Source organism: Maniola jurtina, chromosome 2, assembly GCF_905333055.1.
Source record: "Maniola jurtina chromosome 2, ilManJurt1.1, whole genome shotgun sequence".
Taxonomy (NCBI): domain Eukaryota; kingdom Metazoa; phylum Arthropoda; class Insecta; order Lepidoptera; family Nymphalidae; genus Maniola; species Maniola jurtina.
In genome coordinates, this window is record NC_060030.1 from 15766656 (window position 1) to 15787940 (window position 21285).

The 21285-nt window shown below is 36.7% G+C and overlaps 1 protein-coding gene across 3 annotated transcripts in view; it reads left to right on the forward strand.

The window, feature by feature from the left end:
* The window catches only part of LOC123874746 (rho GTPase-activating protein conundrum), an 84402-nt gene that overhangs the window by 58249 nt on the left and 4868 nt on the right, over nucleotides 1-21285 (forward strand). For all 3 annotated transcript variants that reach the window (XM_045920236.1, XM_045920244.1, XM_045920252.1), the window contains 4 exons: nucleotides 19425-19549; nucleotides 19898-20067; nucleotides 20549-20654; nucleotides 20965-21070. In XM_045920236.1, coding sequence (XP_045776192.1) covers nucleotides 19425-19549; nucleotides 19898-20067; nucleotides 20549-20654; nucleotides 20965-21070 — 507 coding nt within the window. The remainder of the gene's footprint in view (nucleotides 1-19424; nucleotides 19550-19897; nucleotides 20068-20548; nucleotides 20655-20964; nucleotides 21071-21285) is intronic.

A 21285-nucleotide genomic window follows, 5' to 3' on the forward strand; every position in this document is an offset into this window, starting at 1 on the left:
AGATGCCTCCAAAATAGAGCAGCCAACGCAAGACATTAGGACTGATTACGTCGTTAGATAAATATGCAATTAGCTGTAAGGAGTTTTAAACTTAGTTTTAAAATGTACGTCATGAGACAAACGCGTTTAAGATCGTTAGTTATGTTTTCGTGAAGTGTAAAGTAAAATAATAAATAAAATCAGACTGAAAAGTGTTTAAGTGTCTGTGAAAATGTGCGTTCGGAAATAACATTGATTTTGTATCAGAAAATGCTTAAAACAGAACAGATGGGTGTGCAAACCAATTATGTTATTGTGGTGAGGGTTGCATAGCATTATAATACCTCGAAATTTAAAAAAAACCCCGATAAAAAACCTCTATAAGAAAACTAGAAAAGAGCTGATAACTTTCAAACGACTGAACCGATTTTCTTGGATTATAACTAAGAACACTCTCGATCAAGCCATCTTTTAAAAAAAAAAAATCGGTTCATTCGTTTAGGCACTACGATGCCACAGACAGATACACAAATACACACGTCAAACTTATAACACCCCTCTTCTTGGCTCGGGGGTTAAAAAGTGACCCTAGAAATCTAAATAAGGAAATGCTAAACTGATTTTAAACTGAAAGTTTAGCAAAATAAAAATACCTATCTAGATTACAATTAATAGATGATGCTCGGGACGTCATCCGTATGGATTCCAATTTTAAAAATTGTCCATCTTCGGGATGCAAACTTCCTCTGTACCAATTTTTTTCAAAACGGAGGGCCGTGAAAAGATTACAGGCAGATAGGCAGGACTTTCGCATTTATAATATTAGTGTGGACTCATATGAGATAAAAGACCTGAATAATAAAAACGCGCGTAGTGCAAATTATGAAACTGTGCATTAATCGTTCAGAAATTACATCGAACTTGTAATAGATTCAAACGAAACGGACGTTCGCGCCAGCGTAAATTGCCCCGCGTCCGGTGAAGTTTCAAAACTGAATTGGGTGTTTTACCACACCGCTTTAGTTACGGGCTGGATGCAGTTGTTTTTATAACAACCTGATAGTGTTGTGATGTTAAAGGACCTTTATGAATATGATCTGTGACACGATGCGGCACAAGGTGTGCGAAAAAATGGTGAATTGCAAGGGGCTGGCGTTGATGCGGTCTTATCTCGAAGCAATGGTAATTTTTTTAAACGTTTTTATAACACAGCACCTACTCTAGTATCTACCTCTAAAAATAATAGAGATAAAAACCGTAAGTCTCCAAAGGGTTAGAACCCAGAGCCGTTCCAAGTAAAGCGAAAAAATAATTGCTAATAAGATTGCCTCTATTGACTTATTTGTCAACAGATTTACTTTTCATAAGATTTGAGATCTACCCACATTCATTAGGTAATTTACACGATTTCAAAATCAGGTTCGTTTAAGTAAACGATAAAGAAAAACAATAATTAGAATAACAAAATAATAAAGTTTTAATTACCTTTTAATGTAAAGTTATTTTATGTTAGAGAAGGTAAAATAACAATGGAAATGTCAATACATTATAAAGGGCTTAGCCATATCTGTAATTTTATGGTGGCCATTAGCACAGTACATAAGTACCTATTGGTAGATTAAGATACACGTATAGATAATCCGATAATTACTTTTGTTTGTTTTGAAAAATAACTGTCGATAATTAAAAAAAACTCAAACTCATGTAGGTATTTGTTAGGGTATTCTACAATTTATAATTTTAGGCTAATAGGACGTACCCAGTAATGTATAGACCACAGATTTAAATGCCTTAGTATATATATTTGGAGTTCTGTGGTGTAGACTAACGCGTTTAGGATAAAGTATTTTTTTTTAACGGAAGTGTGCTTTAAGTTCTTAAGTTAAGTTATTAAGTAATTAATAAAAAGTTTTGTGTTTTTAAGTAATTTTTTCCCACTGCAATACTCCAAACTACACCATTGCCATTGATGATATCACGAATCGGGCAAACCGTTATTTTATTCGCTTCTCTTAAGAAACGCAATAAAAATAATTCAGCAGAAATTTTTAGTTCATGGCTTTAAAATTTGCTAGAACGGTAGCAGTAGAACGATTCAGATTATGTCTTAGAAATCACGTTTTGCTATTAGGTAATCGCTAGGCCCAAGGATAAAGCCTGTTATTAAATTAACTAAGAGCATTATACCACGTAGCGTATGTAGGCACGATTATGTTATTTATAACTTCGATATGTTTGCGCTAATTATTGTGCTCTTGAATCAATTAAAAATAGATGAAAAAGGCCGTGCTATGACACTAATATTATAAAGGCGAAAGTTTGTGTATGTGTGTGTATGTTTGTTACTCCACGCAAAAACCACTTGACGGATTTGGCTGAAATTCGGAATGGAGATAGATAATATCCTGGATTAGCTCATAGGCTACTTTTTATCCCGGAAAATCAAAGTTTTCCCACGGGATTTCGAAAACCTAAATCCACGCGGACGAAGTCGCGGGCGTCGGCTAGTGCTATGATAATTTTAATTTTATTGTAGGTTTACAGCACCGTACGCCACCGTAAGCAATATCAACCTCACCACCTATTAGTGCACGACAGGTCGAGATGGCAATCGGGTAGTGTCCCGTTTCGGGTCTCCTCTCAGAATGAAAATGGTTTTTATCTGCAGACTTCACACACCTTTGAAAACTTTACGGAAAACTCTCAGGCATGCAGGTTTCCTCGCAATGTTTTCCTTCACCGAAAGCAAGTGATATTTAATTACTTAAAACGCCCATAACTCTGAAAAGTTTTCAGGAAACTCTTTTAAACTTATTTTTTTTGAAAAAATATGCTTTTGATTTAAATTGCAAGTGAAAATAAAAATTTATAACACCCCGACAAGTGGAGGTTACAGTAACTAGAAAAGAGCTGATAACTTCCAAACGGCTAAACCGATTTTCTTCGATGATAGCTAAGAACACTCTTGATCAAGCCACCTTTCAAACAAAAAAAAAACTAAATTAAAATCGGTTCGTTAGTTTAGGAGCTACGATGCCACAGACAGATACACAGACGTCAAACTAATAACTCCTCTCTTTTTGGGTCGGGGGTTAAAAAGATTATCTCTTGAACTAGCACACATGCTGAAGAACAGGTTTTTACATGTACTTACCTTTTAAAACCAAACAAAATGACATCAAAACCGAAAATCCAAAAAAAAAAGATTCCGATGAATTGAGAACCTCCTCCTTTTTTGGAAGTCGGTTAAAAAAATACATAGTGGATTTTGCATACGCAGCGACAATATCTACAAGGAACACTTACTATGTACTTAATTTAGGTTCATTACACATTAAGATTCCTCGGGGGAAAAATGACTGATAAATAAATGATAACAATGTTTTGCTCATCAGTTATTTATCTCTTATCACGGTATAACTTTATCAGTTATCACGGTTGCGTTTATCTTGATGGCGACTTGATGTTTGATAGCTTATCGACTATGACGTATTTTATTCCGTAGCATTTAAATAATAATCTATTTAGGGTTCCGTATCCGAAGGATGCTTACAGAGCACTATAATTAAGCCTCTGCTGTCCGTCCGTCTGTTCGTCTGTCTGTCTGTCAGCAGGGTGTATCTAATGAACCACAATAGGTAAGAGAGTTGAATTTTTTACTGTGTGTTGAGTGTGTATTTGTAATTTGTATCATTAATGCTGAGCCGGGGCCTTTTCATTTTATGTCATGTGGGTGAAAGAATTAATATTAAGTACTTAGGTACTTAAAAACTACTACTAACCCATTATTAACATTTTGTTTATACTTGACTAGCGACCCGCCCCAGCTTCGCACGGGTGGACATTTATTTTTTCTATTTTCCGGGATAAAATATAGCATTTACGGATTCGGAAGAATCCCTCTAAGTAATGGTAAAAGAAATTTTGAAATCGGTCCAGTAGTTTTTGAGCCTATTCAATACAAACATACAAAAATACAAAGGTTTCCTCTTTATAATATTAGTATAGATATAGATATGACTTGCACAAGATGAATAAATTAGTTTTTTTTCTTCTTTCTGTCAATCGGTATCGCTATAACAACGAAATATGATAAAAAATTAAAAATAACTGCCATGGGGATTAAAAAAAAAGTGTTATTTCATGTAGCATGTTACGGAACCCTTCGTGTTTGAGTCCGACTCGCACTTGGCCGGTTTTTTATTAGTATCTTAAATCGTCACTTTAACATCCCAAAACCCCTTTCATCTCTTGGACCACGTGACTCATAATATGTATGAGTCATGAGTAGATATCCCTAACACTATGCCGCCATGGCATTGTAGTTACAACTAAGGGGGGTTAAAGCTATTAATAGAATATGTATTAAATACGAGTGTTGATGAACCGACCCCAATAGTTTAGTTTAATAGAGAACTTCCCCTCAACAGTTAGGTACCTATAAGTAATAAAAACAGTCATTAACCCCAACAACGTTCAAATTATCCATTACATGTACTAGAGCGGATGTTTGAGCTAAATCTTTCGTGTCTAATGAATTTGATAACAGGTACATTGTACATGTAGATACAATTAACCGTCAAATTAATAATAATGAATCTATCCGTAATCTGACTATTTAAAGTCGATTCACACCAAGCAACGCAATGGTACGCGCTACGTCTACGCTTACGCGGCCTGTGTGGCCGGCGCTTTAGGCCGATTTTTCAACCGTCACATATAACTTATATCTGAGGAAAAATAGGTAATTTATATTCAATACTGCCAAACACTTTAAAGCCGAATGTGGAATGGGTCTAAAGTTCGTGAATAAGTAACATTTACGTATTATAATCTTACTTATAATAATATACTTAGTCTATTCTATACGTAATTTTTATATTATGATACTCAGAAAATATATGTATATACCTATATAAAAATCATCACCCAGACTTTAAGAAAAGTGAGTAATGTTTGATACATACTTTTAGGAGCTGGTTATCTTTAAATTGGCCCTTGCCGCAAGTTAGCAAATATGCATAGAGCATACATTAAAAGTACTTACTAGCGAAAAAATTGTAAGTCTATGGTACTTACACACTAACAATACTCTATCACACATATTTCGTTTCTCTGAAAATAAGTAATGTCTGGCGATACTGGGAGCGTAGGTGGGATACTGGGGTCTAGAATCTAGATAACTATATCCTAAAATGCCCTTCCTCATGCCAAATAAATTCTTTGTAAGTAACTTGTACAAAGTTGCAAATTACCTCTAGTGTAAGATAATCTAGGTTTAAAAATACAAGTTTTTGTCCTTTTAAAGTGACATTCTTTGTCCTACCATAGTGACATTCCTTTCTTATCCATCTTCCGGGATTGTCGGTTATCTCATACCTATTACGTAAGTACTACTCGTTACACGTGTCTTTGTTTGCGCAGAAAAAGATAATTTTCCTCAGTAAAAAGTGCTCGATAGTAATTTTTTCTACAAAAAAAAATCTATACTAATATTATAAAGAGGAAACCTTTGTATTTTTGTATGTTTGTATTGAATAGGCTCAAAAACTACTGGACCGATTTCAAAATTTCTTTTACCATTACTTAGAGGGATTCTTCCGAATCCGTATAGGCTATATTTTATCCCGGAAAATAGATAGGATTTTTCATGGTAGTGAAAATTGTGGAGTAAGGCGTCGAAAAAACTGCCGTAAATGGTTAGAGATGTATGGTTGACTTCTATAGAAAAGTTGTAGAACTCAATAATGCCTACAAAAAAGTCCGCGATAGTATAAACCAAACATTTATATTTTAGCCATTATAACCACTTTTCCATAGAATAAAAGTAATTAAAGTTATTAGCCTATGTTTATTGATCATATTATCGTCAAATACTAATCCTTATCCAAATAAACTATTTATTGAGCAAGATTGTTTCAATAGCTATAAATAACTTTTTATTTTATTTCAATCGGACAATCCATTCAAAAGATATTACGAATTCAATGGTGTCGCACGACTCGCGCGAAACCGCAGGGGAGAGCTTAAAAAATAAATGTCCACCCGTGCGAAGCCGGGGCGGGTCGCTAGTACATAATATTCTAATAAGCTGATGCCCGTGACTTATAAATACGTAAATTGAGGTTTTTTTAAAATACCGTGGGAACTCTTTAATTTTACGGGATAGGAGACCACGTACCTAACTCATTTTTTGTCGGTTTTGATATTTTGATCGCTAAATAATCGAGGGACGTGTCCAAGAAAACGTTCAATAGAAACTCTTCTAGTAATAAAAAGTAACAGCACGGTATTCATTCACTATTCATCAAACAATCCAAAATTCTGGAAATAGCAGTTTTTCCGCTCTCACGTAAAGTTAAGGAGTTAAGTAATAAAAACAAAATAGTAATTTGTCTTTAACTTACTAAAGAACTTAAGTGAAGTTATGCCGTCTCCGGGTCTGCGAGTTATCTTTAGATAGGGATAAATAAACAGACAGACTTTCGCATTTATATATTTTATACTATTCGTATGGTTTAGCGTTATGCACAAAGTGCAGTTAGTGCAAAGTTCCTACTAATCCTAGAGGTGAACGACACTGACAACTGCTTCGGAGAAGAGGCGTTTAAATCAAATCATGTGTGTAGATACCGACCTGCCTAGGTAAATACTGGGAAATGCATTGACGAGCTCTCGATTGAATAATAATTTTCTTTATATTACAGCTTGCTTGACATTTGTTTCACTTAAGTATATAAATATACCTATTTGCTGTACTTTTGCCGAAGAAAAAAATATTAGGTACTTAGGTATTTTTTTTAGAATTTCGAATTTTATAAATCGAAGTACTTACCTACCTAATTAAATTACTGTATTGTGCGCTTAAAAATAACGCACTAAAATCGAAAGGGTTATCAATCCTCATAGTATATAATATAGTGGAGTAAACGAAGCCTTTTCGTCATAAGTCTTCAGAAACAGCTCCGATTTTGATGGTTTTTTTTTAAATTATAGTTTTTTATATATTATTTAAAATCAGAAACGATAACTAACTACAAACTTGACATTGGCTAATCTGTGTAAAGCCAGACGAGAGAAAAAGAGAGTACTTTAGATAAGTAGGTATCCTTTGGAATAAATAAAAATGAACCAGTGTTTCATCGTGTTTGCTGCGAAAAGTGTCCAAAATGATAACATACTGCATATACTCCTAATTCACCCACACTGTTAGCGATAATTTCCCATTAGAACATTGCAATAAAGTTAGTATTAAATTGCTTTTTCTTTTCGATTTATTTTATTTTCATTACTTAAGTATTTTATAGTCTGAGAGAAATCTGATTGTCGATGGGAAATATTTTAAGTGGGTAGGTAACTACATAAAAGTTATTTTTGTTTATTTTTTATTTATGTTACGGGCGCCATTAGGACTTGCGACATTTAATGTTGCAGACAAAATGGCGCCCGCAACCACAAACCACACGTAGACCGTACGCCGGAAATTCTTCCGAGCTGTGCTCAATACCAAGGATCGATGAGATAATCTCGTCAAATCAACGTAGATGTTCACTGAAATACCTATATTATTTGTAGCTTAAGACCCTTCCGACTTTCGTAGTGGGTAACATAAAAATACCGTTAAATACATCATTAATTCCTAACTTTCATTTTCTTACATAACCTGTTGACACAACACGGCCGTAAAGATAAAGCCTACCTCGCTAGTCGAAAAAGTTTCACTTCCCATTCGAGTAGACAAAACAATCGGAATCCCTATGTTTGTTTGTTTGTCATTGATTACGACATATTAGTGCATCTGGCTTCTCACGACGCTTTCTAATAAACAAAAAATCGGCTAAGAGTGAGCTTGACTGGCATTCGAAAGGGTTCCATTAACATAGATCTATCTGTACAAAAAGATTTTAGAATTTTTAAGTTTCCAGATGTTTAGGTGCAAAATATTCGACGATTTAAGACATCGACTGGTTCGTTGTCGTCGTCATCAACTGATAGAGTTTACGGCTGGAAATAGGTCTAGGTAGGGCTTCTATCACGTCATGGTCTTGCGCTACCTATGCGCGGCCCGAATCCAGCGGCTCCCTGCGATTCTCTTGATTTCCTCTGTCCATCTGGTGAGGGGTCTGCTAAGGCAGCGCTTTTCTAGGAGGTCTAGCTCCTAGGGATCAGTTCGAATGCTTGCTCCACTTAAATATAAACAATTTTCTATAAATTAACAGCCCAAAAACCTAAGATCGATTTAAGTCGTCGACCGCTGCGGCTTTTTAGGTAGGTTTCATAGGTAAGATATTTATGCATGGACAACACTTGTCGCATATCTCTGTAGGGGGGAAGACTAACTACTGCGTCTTCAGATAGCGAAGCAAATCGCCCAGATTCTAGTTATTTATTATGAATCTATTATTGCAATCTGTTACTCTCACCTTCAATCCTGCCACTTGTAAGTGACCGATGTACCAGCCACTGGAAACCATTGTCCTTGACAGGCTAGTGTGCAACCGTGTCACCATCTGTAATATTTTATTTCAGCTATGATTCACACTGAATCCACTAAATGCCTTAAGCTTGTACAAGTAGAAAACACCAATGTTTGTACTGTCTACTTTATTGTCATAGATATAAGTTAATCACCATGAGAACAGGGGAGCGAACGTTTACATTGTTTCCATGCCTGGTGTTCGAACGCACGACAGGACGTTCGACCACCATCACGAATTTAAGGACTTAGCGTGTGTCAATAGCTACGGCAATCTACCCAACGGGATCAAACCGCTCTCGCCGTTCAGGGGTTAACCTTCACAGCCTGAGATCGTCCTACATTACCGGTAATGTGTCCAACGTCTTTTCGACCACCCCTGCGCCTGTGCGGCCTGGGAATTGGACCAGCCCTGCGTCTTTACGACCGGGAAACTCAAGCCCTGCGCCTGTGCGGCCGGGAAATTCATGATCAAGCTCGTATGGCACTGCAACAGAGCCGTGCTGTTCATCTGTCTCCTTATTACAACTAAGAGAAGCTCGCGGCATTAATAGGTAAACTTGAGGCACTTAGCTGATATGCATCTGCATGGATGACCTGGCGCTGCCGCACGGTGACACAGCCCAGCACACATCACTCATATATATTCACACCAACGAATGTTACTAGCGTTGCAGCACGGTGACACAGTCCAACACGTATCATTCACACTAACAATTAACTAATATATGAAGTTAAGATATTTTGGCGCGTTCGGCGGCCATCAAACTCAGACATGTCGAAACTTGCATTCTTTGTTATACTAAAGGAAACCAAAGACATACTCACCATAGAGTATCTGTGTTGCTATATACAATATTTACATTCGCGGTTTCCGCGACACTCCCGCCGAGAACGGTTGATTACAACAAGGTAAGCAAATTGCGCGTCCATTCCCTTATCTTTTCAAGGGCTCGGACCGCTGCAACTCGCTTGTGACCAATGTCTTCGGATCGTTCTTCCGTATCCTCATTCGTTGTCATCAAATATTTGTCCCTCACATCAGAATCATCTCTCAGATCATTTACAACTCTATCCTTTTCCATGCTCTCAGTCTCTATGTCTGCTTCATTATTTGCAACATCTGCTGTATTTTCCGTCTCATCTATGTTTTCAATTTGTCTCATTTCAATGTCATTATCATTTAACGTTTCCTTTTGTGCGTTCACCGATTCTATTGTAACAGTATCTGGTGCAGTTACCAACTCTTTGGAAACTTCATTAGATAATTTTTGGACTTCAGAATATTGTTTTGCATCTTGAAGTATCGGTTCCCATTGGACACCGTCTTCTACTTCAAGCGGATATAAGTGAGCAATAGAACGGGTGAATATAGTGTCTCCTACTTTCACTTGAGCCACTCTCGTTAAACCATCAGAACTCTTAATTAAAGAAACTATTTTACCTACTTTCCAACCTTCACGATTTTTATCTCCTTTCAACTGAACCAACTGGCCTTCTTTTGGGATAAGTTTTGAAGTCACACGTGGTTGTTTGAGCGAGTGACTGTATCTCTCACGTAAACTCGGTAAGTAGCGATTACTAAACATTTCTTTAAATTCTTCTAACAGTATACGAGCTCTTCTCCAGCCCTGGACTAAGTTGGTCTTTGTCGATGTCCCTTGCAATGGAATGTTATCTGATGCTGTTTCTACACTGATACATCTATCCATTTGTAGAAAATCCGCAGGTGTCAGGACATGTTCTAGCTCTGAATCTACGGCTGTCAATGGTCTGGTGTTTATTATTGCTTCTATTTCCTTAACTATTGTTGCAAGTTGATTATCCTTTAAAAGATGCTTTTGAAGTGTTCTTCGCATACAATGTTTTACGAGTCCTACGAGCCGTTCGTAAAATCCTCCATACCAAGGTGCGAGTTCAGGTATGAATCGCCATTTTATTTTATTTTTAACACAGTATGCATTGGAAACTATATCAGCTATTAATTTGAAATGTAATGCGTTATCTGATGTAATTAGAGTTGGTACTCCTCTGGTCGCAATCATTCGCCTCAGAGCGAGTAAACCTTCTTCAGCTGACAAATCGTCTACCACTTCTAAGTGTACTGCTCTAACTGCCAAACATGTTAATAAGCATATCCATCTTTTGCTCGTTCCTCCTTCTGTTTTAACTAACACTGGTCCCAAATAGTCAATACCAGTAAATGTAAATGGTTTGCTATAATTTACCCTTTCATGTGGTAATGCAGGTATGGGTGGTGCTTTGAATGGTCCACCTCCATGTTTCACGCAACGTGGACATTTTTCCAACTTCTTTCGAACTTCACGTTTGCCTTGTGGTATCCAGTACTTCTGACGAATCAGGCTCAGAGTATGATTGACACCCACATGATAGTTCTCTTCATGTGTTTTTCTTATAATTTTATCAGTGAAATCACAACCTTTAGGTATAAGTATGGGGTACCTTTTGTCGAAAGACCATTCAGCATATTGAAGCCTACCCTTACATCGTAAAATTCCGTCAACGTCCTTGAACACTCCCAAATTACGACTGAGACTTGTTTCTTTACCATTTACTTCTTCTTTGAAGTATTCAGCTTGTATTTTCTTAATTTCATTTATGCTGTTATCCAGACATTCAGTCTCTACTTCTTGTTCTTTAGATATGTTGTCTTGTATGTTATCATCTATAGAATCTTCCAATTCTATTACCTCTGGAACCTGTTCTTGAACCTCATTGGTGTTCATCTGACCTTCTACTTCCGTTTAAATTCAAATTCAAATTCAAAATGTTTTTATTCAATTAGACTTTTACAAGTTCTTTCGAATCGTCAAAAGCATCTACCACTGGTTCGGAATGCCTTTCCTACCGAGAAGAACCAGCAAGAAACTCGGCGGTTGCTCTTTTCAAAGATTTGATATACAATATTATGCCATGTATAAAAGCAATTGAAGTCCTGCGCATTGCTGGAGCGAAACGAAGTTCAAATCCACGCTTTTTTATCATTTACATAATCTTCGATAGTATAATATGCTTTTCTCAAGAGCATATTTTTAATAGATTTTTTGAACCTGTGTAAAGGCAAGTCCAAAATTGACTGAGGAATTTTGTTATAGAAAATTATACCCATTCCCACAAATGACTTTTGGACCTTCCTGAGACGGAGCGTAGGAGTCGCAAGCCTGTTACGGTGTCTAGTCAGCCTGTTGTGTAGATCGCCAACCTTCTTGTAACTAAGAATATTTTGTCTTACAAAAATTATGTTGTTGTAAATATATTGAGAGGCTACGGTAAGGATACCTATTTCCTTAAATTTTTCTCGAAGTTTGTGAACAACTTTGCGTATCACTAGTCTTCGTCAGACCCTCCCCAACTAAAAAAGTATCGATATTGAATTTCCCTGACCAACTGTCAGGTTTCTTAAGCAAAAAATTTGGTCCATTTAACCATTTCTCTTGATCCTCCTTTGCGCTTGTTGATCTGGTAGCAACATCAGCAGGATTCAGTTCTGACGGTACGTATTTGACGATTAAATTTTTATTTTGTTTGATCTCATTGATCCTTCTGGCAACAAATGGTGTTAGTAATTTAGTTGAGTTAATCCAATCAATAACAATTTGACTGTCTGTCCATAATATTTGTTTAGTTATATTAAAATCAATGAATTTAAGAACATATTGTATTAATCGGCTTCCAATCAATACGCCCAACAGCTCTAAACGAGGGATTTTTAGATTTTCTTGGTCTTTTATCGGTGCTAATCTCGATTTTCCAATAACAAAACTTTTCTGATCATTTCCAACGATATAAACTACAGCTGCATAGGCTCTTGTTGAAGAGTCCGTGAAACAATGAATTTCAAAGTCGTTACATTGAGGATTCTTCATATAGCATCTAGCTAAACTTATTTCCTTGACTCCTTCCAAGTCTTCTTGAATATCCTTCCATTTTTCAACGATATCCTTGGGTAATGGTGAGTCCCATTTTATTTTCATCTTCCACAGGTCCTGCAGTAAGATTTTAGCAGCTAACAGAGTGGGAACTATAAATCCACATGGATCGAAATAAGATGCAACGCTTTTCAGAATACCTCTTTTGGTATTAGCATTGTTTATAATTTTGTTGGTCCTCAAGTGTAATGTATCATCTTTTATGTGCCAGTCTAGACCCAATACTTTTACTATCTCTTCTGGACAACAATCAGGTATTTGTTGCATGAAATCCGTTGAATTAGAACTCCATTGTCTCAAGTTCATTGAGATTTCTTGGAATGCCTCCTTTGAGTTTCTATATAACTCTTCGACTTCCTTTGCAGTGTTGGCTCCAGTCACAACGTTGTCTACATAAATGTCATTTGCTAATTTTCTAACACTTTTATTTTTGGCGTTCATCAGATGATGTTTGATTGTAGCATTTAAAATAAATGGGCTTGATATTATTCCAAATGGAACGCGAGTGAATCTAAGGTAAAGAAGATTATCTTTTGTTACTGGTTTTTTGGTATCTTTTAACCATAGAAATCTTGTGACATCTCTGTCCTGTTCTTTAAGTCCAATTTGTAGAAATGCCTTTTCAACATCAGCTGTTATTCCAACCTTATAACATCTAAATTTAATTAGTAATCCTGTTAAATCTTCTAATAATAGTGGTCCACAATAAAGATATTGATTTAAACTCTTGTTATCTTTGGTCTTTGCTGAAGCGTCGTATACGATTCTCAAAGGTTTTCCCGGTGTCAACACTCCATGAAATGGTATGTAATGTATTGGATGATCCTTTTCCTCTGTGTTTGGGACTTCTTCAATGATTTCATTTTCCAGTTGTTCTCTTAATGTTTGATCATATATTGTTAGAGTTTCAGAGTCTGATCTTTTAACTAAACTTACTAGACGTCCGAACGCTAATCCAAAGTTAGATGGTAAGTCTGTTGGATAGTCGTTCCATGGCCAACTAATATAATATCTGTTATCTCTGTACTCAGTTGTTTCATTGAAGTGTTTGATAGCTTCTTCATCGCGACTTAATTTTGGTGAATCGGTGATTCCAATCGACTCCAAATCCCACAAACGTTTTAAGTCTCCATTGTCTAATGGTGGATCTGGTTGATTCAGTCTGACTTCACATGAAGATTGACAATATGTTAATACTGACAGTTGTTCAACTGTGTTGTTATTCTCTGAAATTTTGCCCGAAAGCATCCATCCGAATTCCGATTCGATGAGGTATAAGTCTTCTGCAATACGAACCTTCTTCGTTGACATAATCGTGTAATAATAATCATTTCCTAGTAAAATGTCTACTCTGTCTGACAATGTACCATTATCTGCTAAGATGTAATTTTCCTTGATCTTGCAGTCAAGTAAGTCCTCTTCTGGATGTGGAACTCCCTGAGATATTGAAGGTACCACGTTGGCACATACAGTCCTAATCGCTTTACTCTGTGTAACTAACCTTACTTTAACTAATGGACTTTCTATTTCCTTGGGCTTCTGTGCTCAAAACGTAAATATTGAAAGATTATTTTGCTCTTCAACTGGAAGATTCAAATCCTTGGCAATCCTTTCAGTGATATAGCTCCTTTGACTACCACAATCCATTAGAATTCGACATAGTTTTGTATTATTACCATATCCTCGAACTTCAACCACCGCAGTCTGCAATAAAGTAGTTCCCTTTCTACTGGCGTGCATTACACTAGTGCTGGTTGATCCTTTCTGTTCCGGTTTTTCTTGAAATTTACTAGGACATAACGATTGATGATGAGACCCTTGTTTCTCACAAAATTCACATTTCCTTTTTACTGTGCATTTACGCATTATGTGTCCTGGTTTAAAACAAATAAAACATCTACCTCTCAATCTAGCTTTCCTTTCTTCAATGGTTCTTGCTTTGGTACAATCTTTATTGTTATGGTGTTCCCCACAGAAAATACATGACCATCTTCTTTTCTTTTCTTTAGTAAATTTGCTATAACCACTTCTTTCTGTTTCAAATTTTCTTTTAGTTGGGAAGGTTTTCTCTCTCTGATACCTATTGTTCACTTTAAGTTTAAAATTGTTCCAACGGCCTTTATTATGTTTGAATTCATTAGTATTATTCATCTTAGAAGAATGTCCTTTGTTTTGAAGAACAGTTTCCTTTACATGTAAAGTTTCCACAGTGTATTGTGGCGCTCCTTCCATGGTACTTTCCTGAGTTATCATTCGTGCTTCCTCTTTAACTGAGATCACTCTTGAAAGTTGTGTCAATATGTCTTCGACTGACTCTGTCCGGTCAGAGTCCAATCTTATTTTCATTTCATAGATAATCTCAGTTGGAAACTTTTCCATAATAAGAAATCGCATTTGATTGGAATTGGTATTTTCTCCCATAGATTGAAGTACTCGGAGATGTCGTTCTATCTCATCCAAAGTTCCTTTACAATCCTCCATCTTTTCCGCTCGCTTGATTTTCTTTAGAGCGTTATGATGCGCATATACAATTTCATTTTCTTTCCCATATCGAGCCTTTAAAGTATTGACAGCAATCTGATAATTTCGATTTGTTGTTTCAAGTCCATCTATAAGTCTAGCAGCATCTCCTTTGAGAGAACTTTTGAGATACAGCAACTTGTCGACATCATTCAATTTTCTTCGGTTCATGTTTGATGTGAACTGATCCCAAAATTGGTGCCATTCAAGCAAATTACCACTAAACTCTGGTAAATGCAAATCTGGTAGTTTGCTGTATGATGAATAATCACTTTGCTGAGGTAACATCACTGACTTCTCACTCTTCATGGCTAATCTTGCCTCTAGCTCTGCTAAATTTTCTTCACCTCGAAGTTGATCATTAGTCAAATCTGATATCTCGTCTGGATTAGGGTCGTTACAAATTTTGAAATAATTATATAATTCCGTGGTAAACCGAGATAAAATTGCTTTCAATTTAGACCTAACAATCCTTGCTGATTCTAAGTTTTCATCATTTTCATGAAGAGTTTGACATAAATTGAGAGCTTGATCCGAGAGAGATTTCACTTCTTTGACAAAAGTGGACAAACGATTTAAGAGTATTTCTTCCATTTTGCAGTCAATTATTCTGGAAGTATGATTTAGGCTAGGTATAATAACCTACAATAAACATAGGTAAGTATATAATAACCTATCATCAGGTATACACACTTACTCAAATTTTAAATAAGTCACACACACACAAGACATTCATCCTTAGGCCAACGGCACAAGTACTTTGAAAAGTAAAAATATTTCTCATACAAGAGTTACTCCAAAATTCTACTCTATGTCAATAGCACAGGTACTTAGTCAGATAAGAATGTTTAAGCCTTTAACTATAGTAGTTGTTACTATTAACTTAATTTATTAATATAGAATTAAGTTATTTCCATATTATTGAAAATTGAAACACCAAGTTCATTATTTTAGTTATAACACTTAAGATATATAGGTACCGTCCATGTAGGTATGTATCACCATAAACTCATAATCAAGACAATGAAAAACAAATATAAAAATATTTTGAGAATTTGTTGTTATAGTTCATGCTAACTGTAAACCCTATAGCATTAACTTTAATTTTAATTCCTTTTTAGAAAAATTACTTTTGAAATATTGATTTACTTATTGCATGGAATCTGAGAGCAATAATAATAAGCAATATCTGCCATTATTTAATATTTAAAATCATTCATGGACACTGTATCTCTAAACATAAAACTTCCACTAAATTCTACAAGTCAACTTGAAACTATTTTTTCAACTCAGGTAAATTGTTCTTGCAACCATATAAAGATAATAAAATTTTGTAATTATCTAACTTTGATAAATAAAGTATGTATATGCATACATACAAACAATTATTCATCCAGTACTGTGAGTCAAGTTGTACTTCTGGATATTGTCTTACACATGGATAATTAGGTTTAATTTCAGTTTAGTTAGCTAGCATAAAGGTAATTAATTGTAACTTTCGTTTGAAAGTACTACTGTTCCTATAACTATAATATATCCAAAACTTACCTTTTACTAATTTCTGTAAGCACTTAGAAGTAAAATACTGATCGTGACCTCGTGTGGTTGCCTAAAACAAGTACATATTCACGTTTAATTACACTAATACTGTGACTTGAAAATTTGTGGCGAGTCTTACAACGAACTTCCGATATGTCTGAATTCAAATATCTAACCGACCATCTCGCTAACTTGTTCGAATCTAGTCACATTATTGAAGTGAGTTAAGATCTATTAACACTCAACAGTAGGTTTCTTCATTAAGTAATTAAAATCTTTACTAAATATAAACACAACTCATATAATAATGTTCCTATATGAAAATTTTCATAAATAGTTTTGATCTTCGATTTGACCGTGCGAATAAACTTTTCATCACAAAACTCGACATGAATAGCGTGCTCAAATTATCAAACGATAGAAATATACTGGTCGTCTTATAAGGTACAAAACGAATGTGCTTACCCGTTTAATTATATTAACTTTATACTGATTCAGCGTTTTTTATGGTTTTCCAAACTCGCGTCTCTTTGTAAGAAAAATAAAAATGGCCGATGTCTGATACAGGATCGAACTTGAACTTGTGTATTTACGCGGCAAATTTGAAATATGATACTCAACTCTTTTATCTTTACGTACGGGTTCCGAAATTTATCTCAAAATTAATCTTATAATTAATCCTCTTTATTAAACTAAATTACTTGTCTATTTATACGTTTTACCACATTTAATAAATGTAATGACTAAAAAGTCTATCGTCCACAGACTCCACAGCTCACTATATATTGATATACTCTATGACCATAGATTACTATATTAACTAGTAGTCTATGTTCCATGAATAAAGCTTAGCGTACATCACGCATTCATAACCACAATATCATAGACAAAGAGTATAATATACCCATCACCTATGTTTTAACTTTTAATCCTAGACGCCATTTTCTAATTACCACGTCCGGTTCAACCAATCAATCGTTCAATCAATCAACTTTCATTTATCTAAAAAATCACACTAAAATGATTCTGCATTCATACTATCTGCGTAAAATATTCCCATCATAATATTATTACGTAACCAATCTCAATTTTATAAGCAAATAGCTCATTTTACTATGAGACAGACTCGACGATCTTAGTTTCGTTAGCGAATGATACGTGGCGTTGAGAGTAACAAATTGCAATTTCTCAATAAACACGAATTAAGAATATTTTGAATTCTTAAAATTGGCAAATATTTGATTTGCAACAAATCCCAGATTATCTCCACCATGTCGCATATCTCTGTAGGGGGGAAGACTAACTACTGCGTCTTCAGATAGCGAAGCAAATCGCCCAGATTCTAGTTATTTATTATGAATCTATTATTGCAATCTGTTACTCTCACCTTCAATCCTGCCACTTGTAAGTGACCGATGTACCAGCCACTGGAAACCATTGTCCTTGACAGGCTAGTGTGCAACCGTGTCACCATCTGTAATATTTTATTTCAGCTATGATTCACACTGAATCCACTAAATGCCTTAAGCTTGTACAAGTAGAAAACACCAATGTTTGTACTGTCTACTTTATTGTCATAGATATAAGTTAATCACCATGAGAACAGGGGAGCGAACGTTTACATTGTTTCCATGCCTGGTGTTCGAACGCACGACAGGACGTTCGACCACCATCACGAATTTAAGGACTTAGCGTGTGTCAATAGCTACGGCAATCTACCCAACGGGATCAAACCGCTCTCGCCGTTCAGGGGTTAACCTTCACAGCCTGAGATCGTCCTACATTACCGGTAATGTGTCCAACGTCTTTTCGACCACCCCTGCGCCTGTGCGGCCTGGGAATTGGACCAGCCCTGCGTCTTTACGACCGGGAAACTCAAGCCCTGCGCCTGTGCGGCCGGGAAATTCATGATCAAGCTCGTATGGCACTGCAACAGAGCCGTGCTGTTCATCTGTCTCCTTATTACAACTAAGAGAAGCTCGCGGCATTAATAGGTAAACTTGAGGCACTTAGCTGATATGCATCTGCATGGATGACCTGGCGCTGCCGCACGGTGACACAGCCCAGCACACATCACTCATATATATTCACACCAACGAATGTTACTAGCGTTGCAGCACGGTGACACAGTCCAACACGTATCATTCACACTAACAATTAACTAATATATGAAGTTAAGATATTTTGGCGCGTTCGGCGGCCATCAAACTCAGACATGTCGAAACTTGCATTCTTTGTTATACTAAAGGAAACCAAAGACATACTCACCATAGAGTATCTGTGTTGCTATATACAATATTTACATTCGCGGTTTCCGCGACAACACTTTTGAGGTTATGTACCTCGAGAATTAAAGTTACGTACCCCTAAATCGGCGTCATTAAGGAACAATTAACTTTTTAGTTGTTTCTGTGACGTTTTAAGTGGTTTTTAGGCTTATTCCGGTTTTGTTAGTTTTTAAATTGTCTTGTAAAGTGTAAGTAAATGGTAGTAAACTAATGCTGTGGTGGCGACACGAGGTCAAATGTCTCCATTAAGGTTTAGTGAAAACGGTTGCAACGGTCGAACTAAATCTAAATGAAAATTATTTTCGGACTTCAACTGGTCCTGCGACCAGCCCACCTGCCCACTTCCTCTTTGAGATTGCTAAGGCATTCAGCTGTGGTCGTCTAAAGCATTATTTTTATTGGGTGATAGGCTTGCGTCTCATCGTGCTCAAAAAAGCAATGATGATGGTCTATCTAGATGATGCCTATTCACTCTTTCTTTGAGAGTATTTAGCTTATACGTAGCAGAAAATACCTACGGACGCTGGAAGGGTAATCCACACCTTAGCGGTTCGTATTAGAATCTTTGAGCAAAATCATTTCGTGCGAGTAGATTGGATGTCAACCACATACTAAGGATGCCGACGTTCACGGTCTCTCGCTGTTCTAAAGTATTATTCTCGATTGTTGTAGAACTCCAGCGGCAGCGAGCCTCGGTCGCGCAGTGCGACCCCTGACTCGTTGGACTCGCTGCCCAGCGGCGGCTCTGGTAGTCCCCCTACTGAATGGGCCGACAGCGCCACGCCACCTGACTTTGTGTAAGTTTCCCTTCTAGAACTGCATTTTTATAACAATAATTGATATCTCTAATTCTCCTTAACTTTCACGAAAAAATACTGATAAGTATTCAAAATATCAAATTGGGACTTATTTTTTTTTTTGATTCGTTTGCAATTTAGGTAAGTATGTAGGTTCTATTACTACTGTAGGTAGTAGGTAGGTACTGTATGTAAGATGAAACCGTGGTCATAAAGTGCGACCCTCTAGGATTGCAATAAGATCAAAATGTATATAACTAGTTAAGAAATTAGGTTAGAGCAATATTGTAATCTGTTTTGGTTGCCAAATAAATAACAATAAAATAAAATCTCCATTTGTTGTTCCAGTGACAGCTACCCCCTCCCGGGCACGCACGCGCCCATCGCGCGCACGCCGTCCGCGCCCGCCACGCGCAGGACGCGCCTGTCCCCGCCCGGCCCCGGCTCCCCGCCGCGCCCCGTCCATGAACTCTTCAAGCCCAACGACCTGCACTGGGCAGACATCGCCACCAACACCGGTAAGATACACCCACTATCGTGCACACTTGATAATAGTCGTAGCTGCTAGTGATGTACGAATATGTGTCTCACGTTAGTTGCTGTCGGTATCGGTAACCGTCACTCTTTTTGATATATCTATCAGGTAGGAGAATATCTTTACTCTAGTTCTTCTCCCTTCCACTTGACCTGGCCTGGAAATCTATATGCTTGAAAATAGTTGATCTAACCACCTATCTTCTTGAGAAAACGTGGGTTCCAAATTTTCTTATCTCTTTTTCCGAGTTCTGAATTTTCTATCTTATGCATCCTCGTGACGTCCCAGCACTTTAATGAGAGTGCGAGACATAGCCATTAACAACGAGGAGTTGATAATAACTCAGAAAAGAACTTTATAAGTAGATCATGGAGCACATCCGTTGACGGCCTTCGATGGAAAATCGAGGTTTGAGTCAATAATTCAAAGCAATCCATTTATAAAATTATATTTTCTCGTTGCAGAGGGTATCGAGCTGCTGGGCTACCAGAGGTACGGGACGGTTCAAGGGCCGCGGATAGGGAAAGAGCGCATCAATGGATCCATCTTGAAAGAGAACGACCCTTTTATGTAAGTCTTTTATCTCTCTTTGGCAGAGTACTCTTGGCGCTGCAAACCTTGAGTTGACGTTTTTATACATAAGCTTCTTAACGAACGTTGAATGAATATTGAATACCTAAATGACAAAACGTGAAACCAACGATCATTCATTGGTTCGCTTCGTCGCCCATACGAGTAAGCAAAGCTCCGCTTCTATCTGGTGTCTCCTCACGGCTTTTTTGGTATCTACTAAGATTCTAGGGTCTCATCTGTGAACTCAGAACAAATCAGTTCCAAAGAGAGAACACATATTAATGCAAATTACTTTTTATTGCTCCAGGAAACATGCCCCAGTGTCGCGAACAAAAAGTGCAGCATCAACGCAACAGCCGCTCAGTTTTGAGCACAAGTTCAACTTGGACAGACAGATGATAGATCATGAAGAGGTAATTTATAATCAAACCGTGATTAATAAGAGTATAAGCCATCTCATTTATTATTGTTCTTTCTTCAATCTTGGAAATAAAGCAAGATCTGAATTCCTCCATCATCCCTGACAAGCATCAAATATTGGATGTTACTCTTTTACTATATTGATTACGTAAGTGTAAATTGGCGGAATTATTGCGGACTACAAAGAGCCATAAAGAAGAAAAGAAGA